This window comes from Euphorbia lathyris, chromosome 7 (genome assembly GCF_963576675.1).
Source record: "Euphorbia lathyris chromosome 7, ddEupLath1.1, whole genome shotgun sequence".
In the NCBI taxonomy this organism is placed as follows: domain Eukaryota; kingdom Viridiplantae; phylum Streptophyta; class Magnoliopsida; order Malpighiales; family Euphorbiaceae; genus Euphorbia; species Euphorbia lathyris.
Window position 1 is genome coordinate 3,974,186 of NC_088916.1, and position 22,929 is coordinate 3,997,114.

The 22,929-nt window shown below is 36.0% G+C and overlaps 1 protein-coding gene across 1 annotated transcript; it reads right to left on the reverse strand.

Annotated features, from left to right (window-relative positions):
* Positions 1 to 22,291, reverse strand: LOC136235976 (amino acid transporter AVT1J-like). Its single transcript, XM_066026107.1, has 4 exons — positions 22,229 to 22,291; positions 20,829 to 21,021; positions 1,359 to 1,795; positions 1 to 507 (listed from the first exon to the last, which is right to left on the reverse strand). The coding sequence occupies exons 1-4, from the start codon at positions 22,289 to 22,291 to the stop codon at positions 1 to 3; spliced, it is 1,200 nt and encodes a 399-aa protein (XP_065882179.1).
* Between the last annotated feature and the right edge of the window lie 638 nt (positions 22,292 to 22,929).

The window sequence follows — 22,929 nt, forward strand, 5'->3', positions numbered from 1 at the left end:
TTAGAAATGCCTTATAATTTTAGAAATAGCAGTGTAAGTACAAAGTATTACAACCATAGCAACTATAACTATAATCCCTCCTACTATTACAAATTCAAATGTAAATCTCTTATAAGTTCCTGAGATTTTAAGATAACATAAACATGGAATTATAATTGAACCTGTCAGACTGAAGAATGCTCCAACCAAGGACATTAAATCACCAAAGAATGGAAGAGAAAGAGCTACAATGACTGAACTGATTAACAATGCAGTACTAGTTATCATGCTCAAAGGCTTCTTGTATTGAAACTTAGTCCTTGCAGTATCCAAAATAGGTTTAACCATCAATGCATATTTGGCTATGGGACTTATGAGAGTTGTGTATATTGCTATTTTTGAACTTATCTTTGTTGTTGGAAGGTCTAATGTTATTTGGGATTGAACTTCTGAACCAAACATTAAGTAGCCTTGTATTGCTGTTGATGCATATGTGAAGGTGCATAAGATGAAGCATATCACCAAGACCTGTGATCATATAGTCAATGTTATGAAATATTCTAATTTAAGTAAAAGAATGTATATATATAATTATTTGGCTTAATACATCAACGACTTTCTGAACTTGACTCAAAAGTCTTAAACTCTAGAGATGTCTCATTAATCCACTGAACTTGGTTACATCAACGACTTTCTGAACTTGACTCAAAAGTCTTAAACTCTAGAGATGTCTCATTAATCCACTGAACTTGGTTAAAATGACATGATTAACTATTATGTGTTATATAAAAGAGTAAAATGAGATTTGGCCAAGCAAGTTGGGAGAGTCAATATGTCATTGTGAGCAAGTTTAAGGGGTCACTAGCTCACTTTAAGCAAGTTCAGGAAATAATAAGTTATTTTCAAAGTTCAAGGAGCCAATCGGTATTTTTGACCAAGTTCAGCGTTAAACTTTGGAGGTGTCTCATTGCACCACTCAACTTGCTTAAGCTAACATGATTAATTCATATGTGTTATATGAGAGAATAAAAGGAGATTTGGACAAGTTGAAGCTCGTATCAATTTACGCAAGTTCAAAGAGTAATCGATAGGTTATTTTAAGCAAATTCAATGGGTCTGTAAATAAATTTAAGCAAGTTCATAGAGGCAATAGGTCAGTTTGAACAAGTTTAGAGAGCTAATGCGTTATCTCCAAAGTTCAAGGGACTAGTCAGTTTTTTGGACCAAGTTTAGGGTGTAAATATAACTAATCAATTACTACATGGGAAAAGCATCCTGGGACTGTTGATCATTCTTTCTAATGCAATTAACTTCATACAATAGACTCCCAACTTTAGTAACCATTGATGCAATATACCGAAAACAAAAGAGTAACTTACAATGGAGAATTGATGCTTCTTCTTCATGGAAGTATAGATAGTAGGAAAAACAGGATGAGCACAGTAACAAAAACTATATAAACTAACGGCAGTAGGCATTCCACTCCATTTAATCAGCTCTCCTTTTTCATGAAACCCAATTCCATCAAAAGCTCCAACCCAAAAGATTGAGATAGGAATAATAAAAGAAGCTAAAACACCAGTTCCAGAAATGTAAGAAAGAACGCTCAAATCATCTAACCAAACAGTAGGTAAGATTATAAGTGCTGAAATAAGAACAAAGCTTTTTGTTCCATTTATACTTAAACCACCAACTTCAATGTTCACTTTTGGGAATAATTTGTGTAAGTTGTCTCCTTCAACTATTAAGAAACCTGTTGCTACTAGATATAACTCTAAGCACATGATTATGTTGATCCAAATTCTTCCTTTGTTACCTGTAAATTAAATAATGATAAATAGGAATTATTGTTTAAATACGATTTTGTTGAAATAATGAACTTATAATTAATAGAGTCTTTATTTTGGTTCATTGTATTGCCCAAGAGTCACGTATGTTTCCTTAGAGGTGTGTTGTTTCTTAAGAGTCGTGTTATTTTGTCTAAGAGTCATGTATGTTTCCTAAGAGGTGTGTTGTTTCTTAAGAGTCATATTTTTCACCAATAGTCATGTTTGTAATTTATAAATACCTATCAATAAAATAAAATTAGTAGATAAAGAGATTTTTCTAGCAATATAAACTCTTCCTCTATACCTACAAACTTCAATTTTCGATCCAACAATTTGGTATCAGAGCCCAAAAAAATTTAGAACAATGATGAATGGAACGATCTCATACAAATATCCACAACTTACCAAGGAGGACTATGATAATTGGTGCATTAGAATGAAAGCTTTTCTGGGTTCCCAAAAAGTATGAGATATGGTAGAAATCAGACATGCTCAACCAGAGAATGGGGAGGACTTGACGGTTGCTCAAATAGAAAATTTGAAGAAGTTAATGAAGGAGGACCAAAAGCACTCTCTCTAATCCATATGTGTCTAGATGAAAGTATGTTCATGAAAGTTTCTACTGCAACGAGAGCGAGTGAAACATGGGAGATTCTTGAAAATTCCTTTAAGGGGAAAGATAAAGTAATCATGGGGAATTTACAAACTTTGAGATATGAGTATGAGAAACTCGAGATGGAGTCAGAGTCAATTGAGGAGTTTTTTTAATAGAACCTTGGCAATTGTGAATTAGTTGAAGAGATATGGAGAAACGATGGAGGATGTTTTTGTGATAGAAAAAAATCCTTCGTTCTTTCACTCATAAATTTGATTACGTGGTGATTGATATTGAAGAATCAAAGGATCTGGAGACTATGTCTGTAGATCAACTCTTGGGTTTGTTACAAGCCCATGAGGAGATATTAAAGAAAAGAGAAGGATTAGTGGCTTAGCTGTTGCAGGTGAAACTGAATTTGAATGATAAAGAAGAAAAGAAGCAATTTATAGGTGCAAATGGAAGAAGACGAGGAAGATCAAGAAGTAGCGGCCGTGGTTGGAATCGTGGATATAATGGAAGAGGTAGAGGTGGGAGAAATTTTTATAATAATGAAGCATCAACGAATTATCAGTAATGGAATGCAAGAGGACGTGGCAGAGGCAATAATTTGCAAGGTCGTGGAAATAATTGGCATGGTCATGATAAATCTCGTGTGCAATGTTACAATTGTCGAGGATATGGACATTATGCTGCAGAGTGTAAATCCGATTTTTATAAAGATGGACTTGCAAACTTTTTTGAGGTTGAAGATGAAGAATCAACTTTATCGCTGACATGTACTGAAGATGAAGAAAGGAACAAGGAGTTTTGGTATCTCGACTTAGGAGTAAGCAATCACATGACAAAAAATAAAGAACTTTCCTGTAAGCTTGATGAATCTAAGAAATGAAGTATTTTTTTCGATGACAAAACAAAAGTTCCAGTTATGGGCAGTGGTGAAATTCTTATATATAACTGAAGAATGAAGATCATCAATTTATTTCTCATTATTATGTTCCAGCTTTGAAATCTAATATTTTGAGTATTGGACAACTTTTCGATGAAGGTTATGAGGTGGAGAAGAACAAGAATGGACTGGTTATGAGAGATGGGAAGACAAAAATGATTGTAAACGTTCTTATGTCTTTAAATATGCTGTTCAAGTTGAAAATCGACAATTTTCATCCTATGTGTTTGAAAGCTTCGTCAGATTCTATATGGCTGTGGCATCTTAGAATGGGTCACTTGAATTTTGGTGGATTAGAGCAAATATGCAAGCAACAAATGGTGCATGGATTACCTTTTATAAATCATCCTAATCAGATTTGTGAAGGGTGAATGTACATGAAGCAATCCAAAAGAACTTTTCCAAATGAGTCTTTGTCAAACACATCAAAGCCAATTAAAATTCTGCATGTAGATATTTGTGGTCTTATTAATCCGAGTTCACGTGGAGGGAGCATGTATTTGTTGTTGCTTATTGATGATTATACTCGTAAAATGTGGGTTTATTTCTTAAAGGTAAAATCTGAAGCATTTGAAATGTTTTAGAACTTCAAAGAACTAGTTGAAAATGAAAGTGGCTTGGAGATTCAATCATTACAAACTGATCAAGGAGGAGAATTCACATGCAATAAGTTCAATCAGTTTTGTGAATATAATGGTGTTCGTCGATTTCTTATTGTTCCAATATCCCCTCAATAAAATGGTGTCGTGGAGCGGAAAAATAGAACCATTTTTAACATAATTCAAAGCATGATGAAGTGCATAGGTATGCCAAAAGAATTCTGGCCAGTAGTTGTAACATGTGCAATTTATTTGAATTATAGAAGTTCTTCAAAGAAGCTTTTGTGAAAGACCCCTAATGAAGCATGATGTGGAAAGAAACCAAATATTTGTCATCTAAAAGTATTTGGTTGTCTTAGTTTATGTTCATGTAGCTGATGAGTTGAGAAGTAAATTGGATAATAAAAGTGAGAAGATTGTGTTTATTGGCTACGCAAAAAATTCTAAAAGGTTGTAAATTTTATAATCATCGAAATGGAAAAGTTGTGATAAGTAGGGATGCATAATTTGAAAAAAAAAACTCTTGGAATTGGAAGGTTCCATAATATGAAAATTATGGGCTTTTCATGTATTTGATGATGATTTTGCAAGTCAGTATGAAGATATAGTTATCACACCATCGAATTCATCTTCCACATCTCAAACAAATGCAATATTCTCATCCCCGGAAAGCTCATCAGAAATGAAGCCTCAAATGAGAAGCTTGAGCAAGATTTATATAGAAACTAAAGAAGTACATAACATTACTTTGTTTTGTGTGTTTGCTGATACAGAACATATATAATTTGAAGATGCCATTCAGGAGAAGAAATGGAGACAAGCCATGGATGGAAATATGAATTCCATAAAAAAGAATGTCACTTGGGAGTTGACACTACTTCCAAATGGCAAACAACTAGTAGCAGTGAAGTGAATTGGATTTTATTAAAGTGAAGAAGAATGCCAAAAGAGAAGTGAAGAAGTATAAAGCTTGTCGTCTTACAAAAGGTTTTTCTTAAAAAGGCGGAATTCATTATGAAGAAGTTTTTGCTCCAGTGGCTCGAATATAGACAATTCATTTAGTTATTTCATTGGCATCTCAACAAAGATGGAAAATTGACCAAATGGATGTAAAATTAGCGTTCTTAAATGAAACTCTTGAAGAAAAAGTTTATGTGAATCAACCATTAGGTTACAATGTCAAAGGTCAAGAAGACAAGTTGTTGGAATTAAAAAAGACTTTGTATGGCCTTAAGCAAGCTCCAAAGGCATGATATTCTTGCATCGATGATGATTTTCAGAAGAATGGCTTCACAAGATGTCCTTATGAGCATGCTTTGCATGTTAAGGAGAATGAGGATGGAAAAATAATGTATATGTGCTTGTATGTTGATGATTTGATTTTCACAAGATGTGATCAAAAGATGATTGAAGAATTTAAGAAGTTGATGACAAACAATTTTGAGATGTCTGATTTGAGGCTAATGTCATATTATTTGGGAGTTGAAGTTAAGCAAAGTGATGAAGGTGTCTTCATGCCTCAAAAGTCTTATGCGGAAGCTATTTTGAAAGAATTCAAGATGGATAAATGCAATTCAGCTTCTATGCGAGTGGATTGAAACAAGTTGACAAAGCATGATGATGAAGAAAAACTGAATCCAACTATGTTCAGAAGGTCGGTTGGTAGACTAAGATTTTTGACATGTACAAAACCAAATATCTTGACTCATTAGTCCTTACATGGAGGTTACAACTTTAGCTCATATTGAGGTAGCAAATCGGATACTTCGATACATCAAAAGTATATTGGATTATGGATTAGTTTACTCTTCTTAAAACAATTTTAGATTGTTTGGATTCAGTGATAGTATTGTGGATGAGATGTTGATGATAGAAAGAGCATAACTGGTTTTGTTTTCTTTATGGGAACAACTGTTTTTTTCTTAGAGTTCTAAGTAACAAGCTATTGTAACACTTTCAACATGTGAAGCATCATATATTAAGGACATTGACAACAAGTATCATTTTATTAGAGAATGCATTGGGAGGAAAGAAATTCAGCTCAAACATGTACTATCCAAAGACCAAGTTATTGATATTTTTAATCTAAAGTTTTGCAGCTCAAAAATTTCAGTAGATTTAGAGCTGTTCTTGGTGTTACTAAAGGATATAAATCAGAAGTTTAAGAGGGAGTGAAATAATAAACTTATAATTAATAAAGTTTCTATTTTGGTTCATTCTATTATCCAAGAGTCATGTATGTTTCCTAAGAGGTGTGCTGTTTCTTAAGAGTCGTGTTGTTTTGTCCAAAAGTCATGTACGCTTCCAAAGATGTGTGTTGTTTCTTAAGAATCATGTTGTTTACAAATAGTCATGTTTGTAATCTATAAATATCTATCAATACAAGTAGTAGACAAAGAGATTTTCCCAACAATTTAAACTTTTCCCCTATACCCCCAAACTTTAATTTTCGATCTAACATATCTATGTCTATTATTTGGGATAAGGTGCTAAAATGGGGTTTAAATGCATCGTTGGTCACTCAACTTTAATTTATTTTTATAAAATCATTCAATTTTAAATTTTGTCCCAATTAAGTTACTCCGACGATATTGAGAGTAAAAATACATTGAAAAAGTGAGGTGACTGCCACATCAACAGTAGTTAACTTTCACTGCATACCACAACGACATGTGGTTACCATCTAGATGGCACGTGAATGCCACCTAGTTGACCGCAACGATATGTGTTAGCTAAGTGGAAGCCACATGTCATTTTGGTCAGCTAGGTTGTAGTCACATATCGTTTCAGTCAGCGGTGAAAGTTAACTAGTGTTACATGGAAGCCACATCATATTTTTGGTGTTTTTTTACTCTTGAAGTCACCAGAGTGACTTATTTTAGATAAAATTCAAAGTTGAACATTGTGAAAATTGAAGTTGAGGGATCATTTTAAGACAACCATGAAGCACAGTAAGCAATGATGCATTTAACCCACCAAAATGGCCTCAAAATTATTGTGGAAGTGTAAATTTAACCTCCATATACAAAATAGCACCAATTTAACCTAAACATTTATAAATGGTGTAATTATAGTCTCGCCTTATTATCTCATAGAAGAAATTTAGGATTTAATTGACACCATTTCATAAACGTTGGAGTTAAATTGACACATTTGATAAACATTGGGTAAATTTTGTACTATTTTGAACGTGGGGTCAAATTAACACTTCCCAAATAATCTTGATGTCATTTTGGTACCTTAAATAATCTTGATATCATTTTGGTACCTTATCTCTTGGATTTTTAGTTGAGTATTATTTTCCTATTTATAATAAGGGATAAAGTGTAAAAATATCCCTAACACTGACAATCAAGAGCAATTTCGCCATTAATGTTTAAAATAGTACAATTTTATCCCTAGCTAACGTTAATATCCAAGAGGAATTTTACCCATAATATTGGTAAGTTTGGTCAAAATAGACATTATTAAAAATATATATAGATATTCTGTTAAAGTATTTTGCATCAGTTTTATATCAGTTCGTTCTAAATTTTGCAGTTTTTTTTTTAATTTCATAATGGAATTAGAGATTAATATTTTTAAATTCCACTAAACATTTAGATTTTTAATTTTTTTTTTCCAAGTTGCATCGAACACATTATATTTTTTTCATTTGTATAAATATGTTTATGGTTTGTTACTAACGAGTGATAAAATAACGCACATGTGCAGTGAAGATGACAAGATTCATGACTAAGAATGCAATTTGATGAATTACTTTTCAAATTGACTCAACTTATCAATGTTAAAAGTAAAATTGCTATGAACCGTCACATTAGGAATAAAATTACACTTTTTTGGACGTTAGGGACTAAACACATAATTGAGCTCCTGAACTTTCATGATTTTACTGATTGAGTCTCTGATAATTTCTTTTCCATATTAAGCCCCTAAAATTTAGTTTTGACACATATTAAGCCACTCACTAACGATTCTGTTACGTAAACCGTTAATGAAAAGGCTAAGTGCGTGTGAAAATATTAAAGGTCAGGACTGAATCAATAAAGTTTTAAAAATCAGGGGCTTAATTAATAAAAGTTAGGCTTAATATATCATTTGCCCCCTGAACTTGTCCAAAAAGATTGATTGGCCCCCCTGAACTTTCAAAGTGTTTCGATAGCCCCCTGAACTTGCATAAAATATTCAGTTAGCCCCCTGAACTTGCGTAAAATGTAATCAATTGATCACTCGGTCGTAAAAAAGTAAGTTAAATGCTGAAGATTTAATCCACGAGTCTTAAAAAAAGTAAAACGACCAAAATCGGAATATAAGATTCTAATATTAGAGAAGACAAGTTGTATAGTTGAGCAAGCAATAACTTCATTTTTAATCTATTTTTTAATTATGTAATAACATTCTAAGAAGCGTGGAATACATCTTCCGCATTTAACTTACTTTTTTACGACTGAGTGATCAATTGATTACATTTTACACAAGTTCAGGGAGCTAACTGAATATTTTACGCAAGTTCAGGGAACTATTAAGACACTTTGAAAGTTCAGAGGGCCAATCAACTTTTTTGAACAAGTTTAGGGGGCACATGATATATTAAGCCTAAAAGTTATAAAGATTAGGGGGCTTAATATGATTTTTGTCTTTAAAAAAAAAGGGCATAAATTGAAGGGAAAGTATAAAAATAAATCTTGGGATTTGGCCAATTTGCAAAGATAGTTCTCGTGGTTTAAAAGTTCGCAAACAAATGTCGGTACTTGGTGAAATTTGCAGTTAAAGAAATGTGAGTCAATTTTTCAGTCAAATAATATTTGTGATTTAGTTAATGTAGAATGTTAGTGTTGGCCCAAAATAAAATAAATTTTATTTTTATGTATATAGAAAGCTTATGTTTAATTTAGGGTATAGTTTCTATTTTTGTCTAGAAAATAATGAAAAATACACTTGTAAACTAACCGCCAACCGATGAGAAAATCCGGCACTACGCAGGGCGTGTCTTAAAATACGCGGGGCGTAGATCAAGCAACCAGAGAAGGTCTGCTTCAGAGGCTCCAATGCGCGGGACGTAACCTCAGAGACACCACACGTAAAACTTGGCAACAAGGCGTTTCGAGATCAGAAGCTCCAACACGCGGGGCGTCCATTCTCATACGCAGTACATACTTCCTTACGCGGGACGTAATGCCAAGTACGCCACGCGTATGCACCATCAACAAAACGCGCCAACTCTAGAACCTGCACTACGCGGGGCGTAACCAAGAATACGCGGGGCGTATCGTCTCTTCCGGCAGCAGTTGGAAGGAGTCAACAACAGTTTGAGGAAGTTGAGGTAGTGGGATGATGTGGCATTGGTGGTTAGTGGTAGTTGGAGGAAGTTGAGGAAGTTAAGTTAGTTGGTTAGAGTTAGTTGGAGTTAGTTGGTGAATAATTACTAAAATGTCACTGAATAATTACCAAAATGCCACTCCAAAATACTATAAATAGACCCCCTCCTCTTCATAAAAAATCACACTCAACACACATACAAACCCCTCTCTAAAGGTTACTCTCAATGCTCTCTTTTTAGTTTTTAGTTCTTAGCTTCTAGTTCTTCAAGTTCTTCAAAGTTCTTCCTTTCGTTCTTCGTTTTTCTTAGTTTTAATCCCTCATTTAGCTTCCTTTAGCTTCAATTCAAGTTCCAAAGCCTTTTTTCAAGTTTCTCAAATCAAATTAGTGTTTCAAAGTCGTTACTCTGCTCAAGTTTTCAATTAGAATTTCTTTTCTAAAATAATTTTCCAGATTCGTCCATCCTTTTTTAAAGCCCAATTCTGTCCATTTAACTTTATTTTTTGCCTTCGATCCCTTCGACAAAGTTGTTCCTAACGTCCTGAATTTCGATCTAGCCTTTTGATTCACTCAATTCCGTGTCCAGAAACTCCGTTTACAAGCTGATCTTTGTACCCCAAATTCTTTTAGCTATTCTGCCCAGAATTTCCCAGATTCGACTAGTTGTTTTCAAAGCCAGATTCCGTCTATTTAGAATCCGTTTTAGCCTTCGATCCCTTATAGAAAGTTGTTCCTAACCTCCCGAAGTTCAATTTACACTATTTACTTGTCCAATTCCGTGTTATTAAGCACTCCAACCAAGCTCCCCAAAGTCAAGGTTTAAATCTGCCCCATTTGCCCACCAACGTTTAGTCATTGCACAAAGCACATACCGTACGGGCCCGACCGGTTGCAGCTCTCCGAGGACCTCGCACCTACACCAAAATTCAACTTCAATCCGAGATAGCTATTGTGGGTCTGAGTTTGTTGTTGAATTTCAATTTATTTTATCGCATTTCAATTCTTTGTATTGATTTGTTTGTTCCAGTTCAATTGATTACCTATATGTTTAATATAGAGATTTCTCAATTATAATTTAATTCATTTCTAATTTCATGTTTCGAACATGTATTCATCAATAAAATACCAATTTTCACGAAATCTTGTGTCAATTTTGCATCTTTCAATTTCTTTATTTTTCACGTCTTCGATTTATTCGCATTAGCTTAAATAAAACAATTTATCTAGCAAAGTTTCTATAACGACGCTAGAGACCCAAGAGGGACTTTTTCAATCCTTGCGTCCCTCGCCAATCGTTTCGTTTAGAATTCAAGTTTTGGCGCGCAAATCCATAAACTTAACCCACTTTAATAATTGAGAAATAATTTCTCTGGCACGTCCGCACCCTAACCACACGTGACAAGGTTGAAATTAGCATATTTTGAAAATATCGCTAACAATTTTTGGCACGCCCAGTGGGACATTTGTTTTTTTTAGCTTAGCCAAAAATTTTAAAAGCCTATTTCTTTTCGTACCACGTATATATTTTTATTCAGTTCTTAAACCAATTGTTTTTCATGTTATGTTATTATTCCATTAATAAGTATTCATTTATTTTCTTGTCCTTTCTTGTTTAAACTCGATCATTAACTTAATTTCATCATTTTCACCCATAAATACTAACGGAGAATGCCTCCAAGGAAGAACACCGGAAAGGATCCAATTCCATCCGATTCAGAAGAAAGTCACAATCAGACCCGAGATTAGAACAATGAGCCCGGCATGCCTGAAGGCTTTGTAGCCGAGACCGTGAGCACTAGCGGAAGTGCAAACCAACAACCACCTCAAGGCCCACCCATATTCGACATAACACCACTATTAGCGAGTATGGAGAAGCAAATCAGCCAATTCCTACATGGATTTTCACAAACCATGAAAGAGAATCATGAGGTTATATGCAACGCAATGCAAGCTATCAATGAGACCCTGTTCAAAACTAGCAATGAGGCGGTAAACAATTCCAACAAGGTTCCGGCTCTCGAGGAGAGGATTGTCGATTTAACCGGAGAAATCGACAAAATCCCAGAAAAATGTGCTGAGCTGTTCTCACAAAAGTCAACATCTCAAGGACCAGCGGACAATGGAAAGGGAACACCGATCTCAGGTGCCGGCGAAAGGTACATCCCGCCACTAGCCCGAGAAGAGAGTCTCAGGTTCAATGAGCGCGGCGATAGGATCAGCCTAGAACCCGTTCAGGTCCCACCACCTCAACAACATTTTAGGTCTCATATCGGGCCTAGTAACGATGCCGAATACTATGAGGAAAACCATACTCGTAATATGGGGGGCAATGGGAGAGGAACCAGCTTTCACCCACAACGGACGATGCACACACGCATGGAGCCCGCCAACAACTTGGGAGAGGCCCAACGCATAAGAAACATCGTCCAAGAGATTTATGGGCCAGCCGTAAGGGAGGTGTACCGACCCGAGTTCCAGAAACCGTATCCACGACAGTACGATCAACTATATCCCTTACCTCACAACTTTAGAGTCCCTGATTTCACCTTGTTTTCAGGAGAGGAAGGGCAATCCACCATAGAGCATGTGGCACGCTTCACCTTTCAATGCAGTGGTTTGAGCATGGCTATGAACTTCGACATGTTGCGCTTATGCTTATTCCCAGGATCATTAACAGGACCAACGTTCTCTTGGTACACCACTTTGCTATCCGGGTCCATTCATGGATGGGAACAAATGGAAAGGCTTTTCCATAACCAATTCTATCGAACGGAGCCCGAGGTCTGTGTGGTAGAACTTTCCCATGTAGTGCAGCGACATGGGGAACCGGTCGAAAATTTCATTAATAGATTTAAGAAGATGCGACATCGATGTCGAATCAACATTCCCGAAGTCGAATTTGTAAAAATTGCTCAACGAGGCTTGGAATTCGAAAACCGAAAGAAATTCCAAGGGATCGACTTCCATGATTATTATGAGTTGGTAGCTAAAGTATCTGAGTACGAAGAGTTGATGAAGGGGGATCATTGGCGAAAAAAGAGCACTATGGGGAGCTATCAAGAAAATATGCAAACACATGAGGTAGCTATTGCCAATTTAGCAAACACCGGATCTCGGATGTGCCCCAGTTTGTTAAAGAACCCTAAGACACCAGACGTAGTCAAAAGGAGTCCAACCACTCAGTACACTTTCGACGTCTCAAAGACGGAAGAAATCTTCGATTATTTGTTGAAGGAAAAGTTCATCACACTACCACCTAGACATGTGATTCCAGCTAAAGAAGAAATACGTGGACGAGACTATTGCAAGTATCACGAAAACTGGAGCCATAATACTCAAACTTGTTTTAGTTTTAGAAATGCCGTGCAGGATAGGATAAACCGCGGGATACTCCAATTCCCGGAAAAGAAGGAAAGCATGTTGATCGATGATGATCCATTCCCGGTGGCCAACATGATCAATGCCACTTCACTAGTGTGGGGGGGCAAGGGAAAAGAGTGTTCCAACCTAAGGACCCGGCGAGTTTGGGTACCAAAGGCGATATCATCAACATCTAAGTCGAAGGAAAGTTCGAAGGGCTCAAAGAAGAAGGATACGCAACAACAACGACCACGTTTTGTGAAGCCTCCAAAGACATCACCCATCGACCAATGGCAGGTAATCAACCATAAGAAGTGCCCAAGACATCTCTCAAAAAATGCGAAAAGAAAATTAAGAAAAAGAGAGGCAGACAAAAGAAATAGTCAAAGGGAATCATCCAGCATTAGCCCTAGTGACGCAAAAGAAAAAAGCAAAAACCAAGAAAAGAGCATCCAAATCCGTGTGGGGGATTTCATCATCCAGACAGATTGTGCAACCACCTCTTTGACCTTACCTTCAAATTTTAGAGGTGAAGGCACTAAGAAGGAAGCCCCTAAGCTCGAGCACAAAGAGCGAGAAGATCCAACACTGAAGGCGTCCGTCGAAGACGCCATGAGGAGGGTTTACTTTGACAAGCCCACTCCAAGGATGACTCGCCACAATAAACCTTTATACGTTAAGGCTCATATAGATGCCAAGACAATATCCAGAGTGCTCATCGACAATGGATCAGCTGTTAACATCATGCCAATGAAGACGGTCTTGGCCCTAGGCAAATCGGAGAAAGACATAATCTCATCAGAGGCATCAGTTTCAGCCTTTACGGGAGAAATCACGAAGACATACGGTGTCCTACCTTTGGAGCTCACCATTGGCTCTCACACCACCATGGTTGCTTTCTTCGTAGTAAATTCAACTACAAGCTATCAAGCGCTTTTAGGAAGGGATTGGATTCACTCCAACTCATGCATCCCATCATCTTTGCACCAACTCCTTCTATTTTGGAAAGGAGAGGACGTGGAAGTTGTCCGGGCAAACGAGAAACCATTCAAAACCTACTCAAACGGAGTCGAAGCCTCCAGGAGATTGATGCAATTGGTATAACAAAAATAAAGGAATTTTCACTAAAAAAAAATGGTTCAAAAAATCCTAAATACATTCTTTTGTGTACAAATTTTCAATTCTAGTCAATTTATACACAAAAGAGGGGGGCAATTGTTGGCCCAAAATAAAATAAATTTTATTTTTATGTATATAGAAAGCTTATGTTTAATTTAGGGTATAGTTTCTATTTTTGTCTAGAAAATAATGAAAAATACACTTGTAAACTAACCGCCAACCGATGAGAAAATCTGGCACTACGCAGGGCGTGTCTTAAAATACGCGGGGCGTAGATCAAGCAACCAGAGAAGGGCTGCTTCAGAGGCTCCAATGCGCGGGACGTAACCTCAGAGACGCCACGCGTAAAACTTGGCAACAAGGCGTTTCGAGATCAGAAGCTCCAACACGCGGGGCGTCCATTCTCATACGCAGGACATACTTCCTTACGCGGGATGTAATGCCAAGTACGCCACACGTATGCACCATCAACAAAACGCGCCAACTCTAGAAGCTGCACTACGCGGGGCGTAACCAAGAATACGCGGGGCGTATCGTCTCTTCCGGCAGCAGTTGGAAGGAGTCAACAACAGTTTGAGGAAGTTGAGGTAGTGGGATGATGTGGCATTGGTGGTTAGTGGTAGTTGGAGGAAGTTGAGGAAGTTAAGTTAGTTGGTTAGAGTTAGTTGGAGTTAGTTGGTGAATAATTACCAAAATGCCACTGAATAATTACCAAAATGTCACTCCAAAATACTATAAATAGACCCCCTCCCCTTCATAAAAAATCACACTCAACACACATACAAACCCCTCTCTAAAGGTTACTCTCAATACTCTCTTTTTAGTTTTTAGTTCTTAGCTTCTAGTTCTTCAAGTTCTTCAAAGTTCTTCCTTTCGTTCTTCGTTTTTCTTAGTTTTAATCCCTCATTTAGCTTCCTTTAGCTTCAATTCAAGTTCCAAAGCCTTTTTTCAAGTTTCCCAAATCAAATTAGTGTTTCAAAGTCGTTACTCTGCTCAAGTTTTCAATTAGAATTTCCTTTCTAAAATAATTTTCCAGATTCGTCCATCCTTTTTCAAAGCCCAATTCTGTCCATTTAACGTTATTTTTTGCCTTCGATCCCTTCGACAAAGTTGTTCCTAACGTCCTGAATTTCGATCTAGCCTTTTGATTCACTCAATTACGTGTCCAGAAACTCCGTTTACAAGCTGATCTTTGTACCCCAAATTCTTTTAGCTATTCTGCCCAGAATTTCCCAGATTCGACTAGTTGTTTTCAAAGCCAGATTCCGTCTATTTAGAATCCGTTTTAGCCTTCGATCCCTTATAGAAAGTTGTTCCTAACCTCCCGAAGTTCAATTTACACTATTTACTTGTCCAATTCCGTATTCTTAAGCACTCCAACCAAGATCCCCAAAGTCAAGGTTTAAATCTGCCCCATTTGCCCACCAACGTTTAGTCATTGCACAAAGCACATACCGTACGGGCCCGACCGGTTGCAGCTCTCCGAGGATCTCGCACCTACACCAAAATTCAACTTCAATCCGAGATAGCTATTGTGGCTCCGAGTTTGTTGTTGAATTTCAATTTATTTTATCGCATTTCAATTCTTTATATTGATTTGTTTGTTCCAATTCAATTGATTACCTATATGTTTAATATAGAGATTTCTCAATTGTAATTTAATTCATTTCTAATTTCATGTTTCGAACATTTATTCATCAATAAAATACCAATTTTCACCAAATCTTGTGTCAATTTCGCATCTTTCAATTTCTTTATTTTTCACGTCTTCGATTTATTCGCATTAGCTTAAATAAAACAATTTATCTAGCAAAGTTTCTATAACGGCGCTAGAGACCCAAGAGGGACTTTTTCAATCCTTGCGTCCCTCGGCAATCGTTTCGTTTAGAATTCAAGTTTTGGCGCGCAAATCCATAAACTTAACCCACTTTAATAATTGAGAAATAATTTCTCTGGCACGCCCGCACCCTAACCACACGTGACAAGGTTGAAATTAGCATATTTCGAAAATATCGCTAACAGTTAGACTTTGAATATTGGATAATTTGTAAAGTCAATCTTTTTAATTGCTCCAAATCACTCCATTTTGGGGTAAATAGTCAATATAATAATTTTGAATGAATAACTGAGTTTGTGAACTGTAAAAAAAAAAAAGACTCTTACTTGCAAACTTTTAAATCAGGTGAATTGTTTTTACAAATTGAACAAACTATAAAATTTATTTTTATATTTTTCCCTAAAAAAAACAGACTCTTACTTGCAAACTTTTAAATCAGGTGAATTGTTTTTACAAATTGAACAAACTATAAAATTTATTTTTATATTTTTCTCTATTTATTATAAGTTAGTCAATATATGATGTTTTGTGCATGGCTTCAGTTAGTATAAATTTATTTTTATATTTTTCCCTATTTTATCGATTTATTTTTTATTAATTTAGAAGTGAAATTCTAAATTCAATTATTATAATTCAAATAGTATTGTTTAATTGGAGGCAGTGAGCAAAAATTGACTGGTTTAGAGATAGGGATTCCAATACGAAATTGTTTCATGCTTATGCAAATGGTAGACAAAAGAGGAATAAAATTGTGAAATTACAAAGGGATGATGGGAGCTAGACGTCAAGTACGGATGGATTATGTAAAGAGGCGATCTCGTATTTTAAAAATTTGTTTGATGATGCTGGCATGGGGCAGACAATGGGGAATGATTCTGGTAGGCTCTATGATTTGTCTTCCGTTTGCAATTTAATCAAAACAAAGGTCACATCTCTGGATAATGAAAAACTATCTGAACCATTTACCCTTGATGAGTTCCGAGTGGACAAGGCCCCCCGGCCCGGATGGTTTTCATGCTGGCTTCTTTCAACGATTTTGGCTGTTAATAGGTCCTTCGATTTTTCAAGCAGGTAAATCTTGGTTGGAGATGGGCAAGTTCCCTTCTACTTTAAATGATTCAATTATTACCTTTATCCCGAAATGTGAACAACCTTTGTCTATGAAGGACTTGAGGCCCATTTCTTTGTGCAATGTGATTTATAAAATCATCTCTAAAGTTCTTGCAAATCGATTAAAAGAAGTGCTTCCTAATCTCATATCAGAATCCCAATCCGCCTTCATTAAAGGTAGATCAATTCATGATAATATTTTGATTGCTTTTGAAATAATTCATAGTATGAAAAGAAATATTGGAAGAAAGAAGGGGGAGGTTGCACTTAAGATAGATATAAACAAAGCATATGATAGAGTGAGTTGGGATTATTTGTCAAAAGTTCTCATGAAGCTGGGGTTCTCGGAGGTGTGGATTGGATATATAATGCTTTGTGTTAAATCAGTTAAATATTCAATTAAAGTTAATGATCAAATTGTTGGTCCTTTTTCCCCCCGGAGAGGTTTGAGGCAAGGAGACCCACTATCACCTTATTTATTTCTTTTATGTGTTGAAGGGTTGTCTGCTTTGATGTTGGATGCTGAAAGAAGGGGAGTTATTCATGGAGCTAAAGTGAATAAAAGGGCACCATCAATCTCTCATTTATTGTTTGCTGATGATGCTTTTCTGTTTGTTCAAGCAAATATTGAGGAGAGTAGAGAATTAAAAAAGTTGCTAAATTTGTATGAGAATGCTTCGGGACAAGCTGTCAATTTCTCTAAATCAGGCATACTATGTAGCAATAATGTTCATCCAATGCTGGTAGAGGGGATCTCATCTATTTTGGAAGTTTCTCAACCTATCAATACAGGTCGATACCTTGGTTTACCTTCACTTGTTGGAAGAAAGAAGAAGGTAATATTTGCATTCTTAAAAGATAAACTATGGAAGAAAATTCAATCTTGGAGATCTAAGCCTTTATCTAAAGCTGGTAAAGATACTCTAATCAGAGCAGTAGGTTAGGCTTTGCCGGTTTATTTTATGAGTGTTTTTATGCTTCCTATTTCTACTGCTGAAGAACTTCAAAAGATGTTGAATTCATTTTGGTGGGGTAATAAGAGGGATGGGTCAAGAGGGATAAATTGGTTAGCTTGGGATAAATTGTGTATTCATAAAGATGATGGTGGATTGGGATTCTGAGATTTCACTGCCTTTAATTTAGCATTGCTGGGAAAACAAGGTTGGCAGTTACAGTCAGCCCCTAAGTCTTTGGTCAGTAAAATTTTTAAAGCAAAATATTATCCTAATGGGGATTTTCTAAAAGCTAGGTTGGGTCACTCACCAAGCTATATATGGCGAAGTATTTGGGGTTCTCAGTTATTGTTGCAAAAAGGGGGGCGGTGGAAAATTGGAGATGGTACGTCTATCAATGTATGGAAAGATCCATGGTTAAGAGATTTGGCTTCTATGACAATCTCTACCGCAATAGTTGAAGGGTTGGAAAATTTAAAAGTAAGCGATCTCTTTATCCCTAGAACAATTGAATGGGATGTTGAACTATTACAAGAAATATTTTCGGAACAAGATGTAATGGCCATCATCCGGTCAACTCCGCGTGTGTCTGGAAGAAAAGACCAGTTTATATGGAATGCTTCCCGTAATGGATGTTATTCGGTTCGTAGTGCATACCGCCTTGGAATGGAGGAAATACCAAGTAGTACACATCTTAGAGTTGAGGGGGAGTGACAAAAGATATGGAGAGCTAATGTGCCATTTAAGGTCAGACATTTTTGTTGGAGGCTTGTTCGTGACTGTATCCCAACTCGTCACCGGCTTAGGAGTCGGGGGATTAATATGGAGGATGATTGTGTTATGTGTACTTGGGACTTGGAGGATAATTGGCATTTATTTGTGTTATGTCCAAAAGTCATGGAAGTTTGGAGGGAGGCGGGCCTTGCTAATTTAATTGAACAATCAAGCCTTGATGCAGATAACTTTGCTGGCTTCTTTTTCTATTTTTGCAGATTAGCTGGTGCAAGGAATTCTGAGATTTTTATGATGTTGTTGTGGTCATGGTGGGAGGCAAGGAATGACTACTTTTGGAATCAAAAATCTACAACCGTTGTTGGAGTCGTTTTGAGAAGCAGGCGTTATCTAGCGGACTAGAAAACGGCTAGGGAGCGGAGTATAATTCCTTCCGCGATACCTAGGGAGGACGAATGTCAAAAACTATGGCACCGACCACCGACTGATGTTGTTTCCTGTTGCACAGATGCAAGCATATTTACTATTCTTGGAAAAACAGGAGGTAGTGCTGTACTTAGAGATTCACATGGTGCCTTTATCTCGGCCCGGACAAATCTGGTGGAAGGAATTATGGAAGTTAGGGAAGCGGAAGCTTGGGCGGTCTTACACGCACTCGAATGGACCATGGAGGCAGGTTACAATAAAATTCTATTTGAATCTGATTCCTTAACCACTGTTAAAGCTATTACTTCAGGAAGTTTGGATCAGTCTGAGTTTGGTGACATTATTGGGCAATGTCGCACACTTTTATCATCTCAAAACGGTTACACTATCCGTTTTATTACAAGACAAGTAAACGGTTTAGCTCATGCTTTTGCTAGAGCGATCTCTCAATTTGCTAGTCAGTGTTACTTTGATATTATCCCTAGTGAGTTTCCTCTTTCTGTGTTAAACTTTTGCCGACTTTTGGCTCATTAATGATATTTTACTAAAAAAAAAAAAAAAGTAAGAAATGTGTCATGTTAATAAATCTTTTATTTTCCATTTTAATTTCTTTAACGGTTGGATATGTATGTATTCAAAATTAGAAAAAAAAATTAATTTTTTTATTCATTTATTATCTTTAAAAAGTAATAATAAAATAACTAAGTAAACAAATATAAAAACACATATCAACTCTTAAGATTTTTAGTTTTAAGGATTAAATTTCTCACCTTTAATTTTCACACAAATTGAATAGTTTACTAACGATTTAGCTAACAGAACCGTTAATATAGAGCTTAATATGTGTGAAAATTAAAATTAAAAAATTTAATCTAAAAAAAATAAATAATCGAGAGCTCAATCCCTAAAAAACCATAGAAATTCATAGTTGTAAATATGGGTTCCGTAGCTCGGTTCCTGGTTTGACCACCGGTCCACTGCCGGTTCACATCGGTTGAGCGTTGATCAAACCAGTCAAGCTCAGACCAGACTGCCATCCAGTTCTCGGTCGAACCGGTCCGACCGACCGGTCCGATCTGGGCTTGATAACATTGGAAATTCGAATGATATCCAAGTTATCAAGCCCGGACCGGACTGATTCGATCGGGAACCGGATGGCAGTCCGGTCCGAGCTTGACTGGTTTGATCAACGCTCTAAAAACCGGTATGAACCGGCAGTAGACCGGTTCGACCGGTGGTCAAACCAGGAACCGGCCAACCCGGTCAATAAGATTCCTAATTTAATAATATTTTTTTATTTATATTATTTCTAGTTAAATATAAATATTATTATATATATATATATATATATGGTTCGGTATTCAATAGGGTTAAGGTGCAAAAATACCCCTAACGTTTTGGGTCATGAGCAATTTTACCCCTAACGTTTAAAATGGTGCAATTTTGCCCTTAACGTTTGTAGCCAAGAGTAATTTTACCCCTAACGTTGGTAATTTGGATCAATTTCAGACACTATTATAAAACACAGATATTTTTGTTCATTATTTTGCACCAATTGCATATCAATTCATCCTAAAAAAGGATTTCATGTCTTTTGTAATTTAATAATAGAATTTGAGATTAATATTTATAAATTCGGTAAATTTTTTGAATTTTTTTTTGTCTAATTCGTACAAAAGACAATAAATTTTTTATTTTTTTTATTTTTTTCCACATCCCGACATATGTTTATGATTTGTTATGGATAAAATGACGAACATGTGAAGTGTAGATGATAAGATTCATTACCGAGAAGACAATTTGATGAATTATTTCTAAAATTGACCCAATTTATCAACGTTAAGGGTAAAATTGCTCTTGGCTACAAACGTTAAGGGCAAAATTGCACCATTTTAGACGTTAGGGGTAAAATTGCTCCTGACCCAAAACGTTAGGGGTATTTTTGCACCTTAACCCTATTCAATATAAGAGAATGAAAGAGTATTATCTTACCGAAAGCGATTTCAAAAAAAAAATCTTACCGAAAGCTCGACCGGCAATGTCATCGAAAGAGAGGATAGTTTGGTCTTTTTCCATACATCTTTTGACTAGTACACCAGCGTAGTAGCCTATTACGGCTATGATAAAGAAGAAGATCAAACTTAACCATCCTCCTGAAGCTAATGCATATGGGGTTGAAAGTATTCCAACTCCTGAAAAAATTACTTCATTAGCCTTGAAACGAAAAAGATACCGACATGAAATACGGAAACGCTACTAAAGAGAGAGTGTCATGTGTGCAACATAGCCAATCATTTTCAAACTATGAAATCTAATTGATTCTTAGCTTAAATACTATATAAATGCAGAAATATAGATTAGCGCGAGCAGTTCGACGTTCGAGCTCGGCCCGATATATAAAGAAGCCAGGCTTGAGCACGATTTTAAGACTCGATTTGTAAATGAGATGAGTTTGAGCACGATGAAGCTCGGTTTCAAAGCTAGAGAGTAGGTTTGATTAAAGGTCTGTGAGTGAATAAACTCATGAACAAACTCAATTATAATTTTGATAAAGAGGCTCATGACCAAACTCGATTCGATCAATTTTCTAATAATAGCTTTTTTATAAAAAAAGAAATGTAAAACTATTTTTTTTTTTTTGTGCGAAACTTTAGTTTTGTAGGTTTCAAAACTACGCAAACTCGTTTATTTATTCACGAGTTTTGCTCATGAGCTTGTTTATGAACGAGCAATAAACAAAATGAGCTTGAGAATGAGGAAACTCGGCTAAAAATCTAACGAGCAGGCTCGGTTATAAGTTCGTGAACAAACTCATAAACAAGCTCAATTACAACGTTTATAACCAAGTTCATGACCAAGGTCGATTCAATTTTTTTTTTTTTAATAATAGCATTTTTATAAAGGAAAAATGTAAAACTACTACATAGTTTATACGAAATTTTAGTTTTGTAGCTTTCAAAAATACATATCCCGTTTTGTTCACGAGCTTTGCTCGTGAGTTTACTTATAAATATAATTAACGAACGAGCAATAAACAAACAGTTCACGAGCAGACTCGGTTATAGGTTCGTGAACAAACTTATAAACAAACTCGATTATAATGTTGATGAACATGCTCGCGAGTTAGTATTGGTGCTGCTACTACCAATTCCAAAACCTATATATAATAATGATATTGCAAATGCATTCTTCACTGTTTTGAAGGCCTGACCTGTAGGCGAAACAAGCAGTCATGTGTCCAGGCTGCTGGATTTGGTAAGGCGGGCTAATTCTAAGCTCAATGTTCAAATCTGGGCATCTATCTTTAACTATGTCTTTTTATTCTTTGCATATGAAACCATCATTTGAGCTTATAAACTTTTCTCATTCTTCTTTCACCGATCCGACTGACACTATTGTTGCCGCTGCCTGCACTCTATACCTGCACTGTATCCAATCCTTTGTTTAATAGCTTCTTCAATTCTCTCCAATTCATAGAATTCATCTTTTGGTTTTGATTTACACGCAATAATTTTGTTGATTGCGATTGGTTTTTGTTTCTCGTGGATGAATTCCTGTCGAAGGGCTTCAAGTTGAACTTGTGACTTGAGAAATTTGAGACTAGGATTAACAATGGCAAGAGGTAGTAGTCTTTCCTATGATGGGTGTTGAAAGTAAATTAGAGCCTGTAGTTTCTGTTTTTAGGCATTTGATTGGTTTTGACACAATGTTAGCGAGTCATGTTTAACAAATGGACAATTGTATAGTTTTAGGTTGGTTGCTTCAAGTGGATGCAAATGAATAATCTAATTTCTATTGGAAATGTTTGTGCGGCTAATGAGCCAACATCTGGCTAGATCTATATATAGAGCTTGTGCTACTACTTGAAAGGATGCAGGTTGAACCTCTAATATAGTTATTGCTTAGGATTCTTAACAAGTAGTGTGAATAAGTGTAAATATCATAAAGCAATTTTAAGTGCAGGACTATTGTCTTGATTTAAGTGGATGATTAAGGCCTTGTTTTTATATTCAAATTTGGAATTTTTGCAGGATGTTGATTTATGAAGCTACTTTGGCCAAGAGAAGGATTTGATGTTAATTTTGGTGGAATGGGGTTATATATATATATATATATATATAA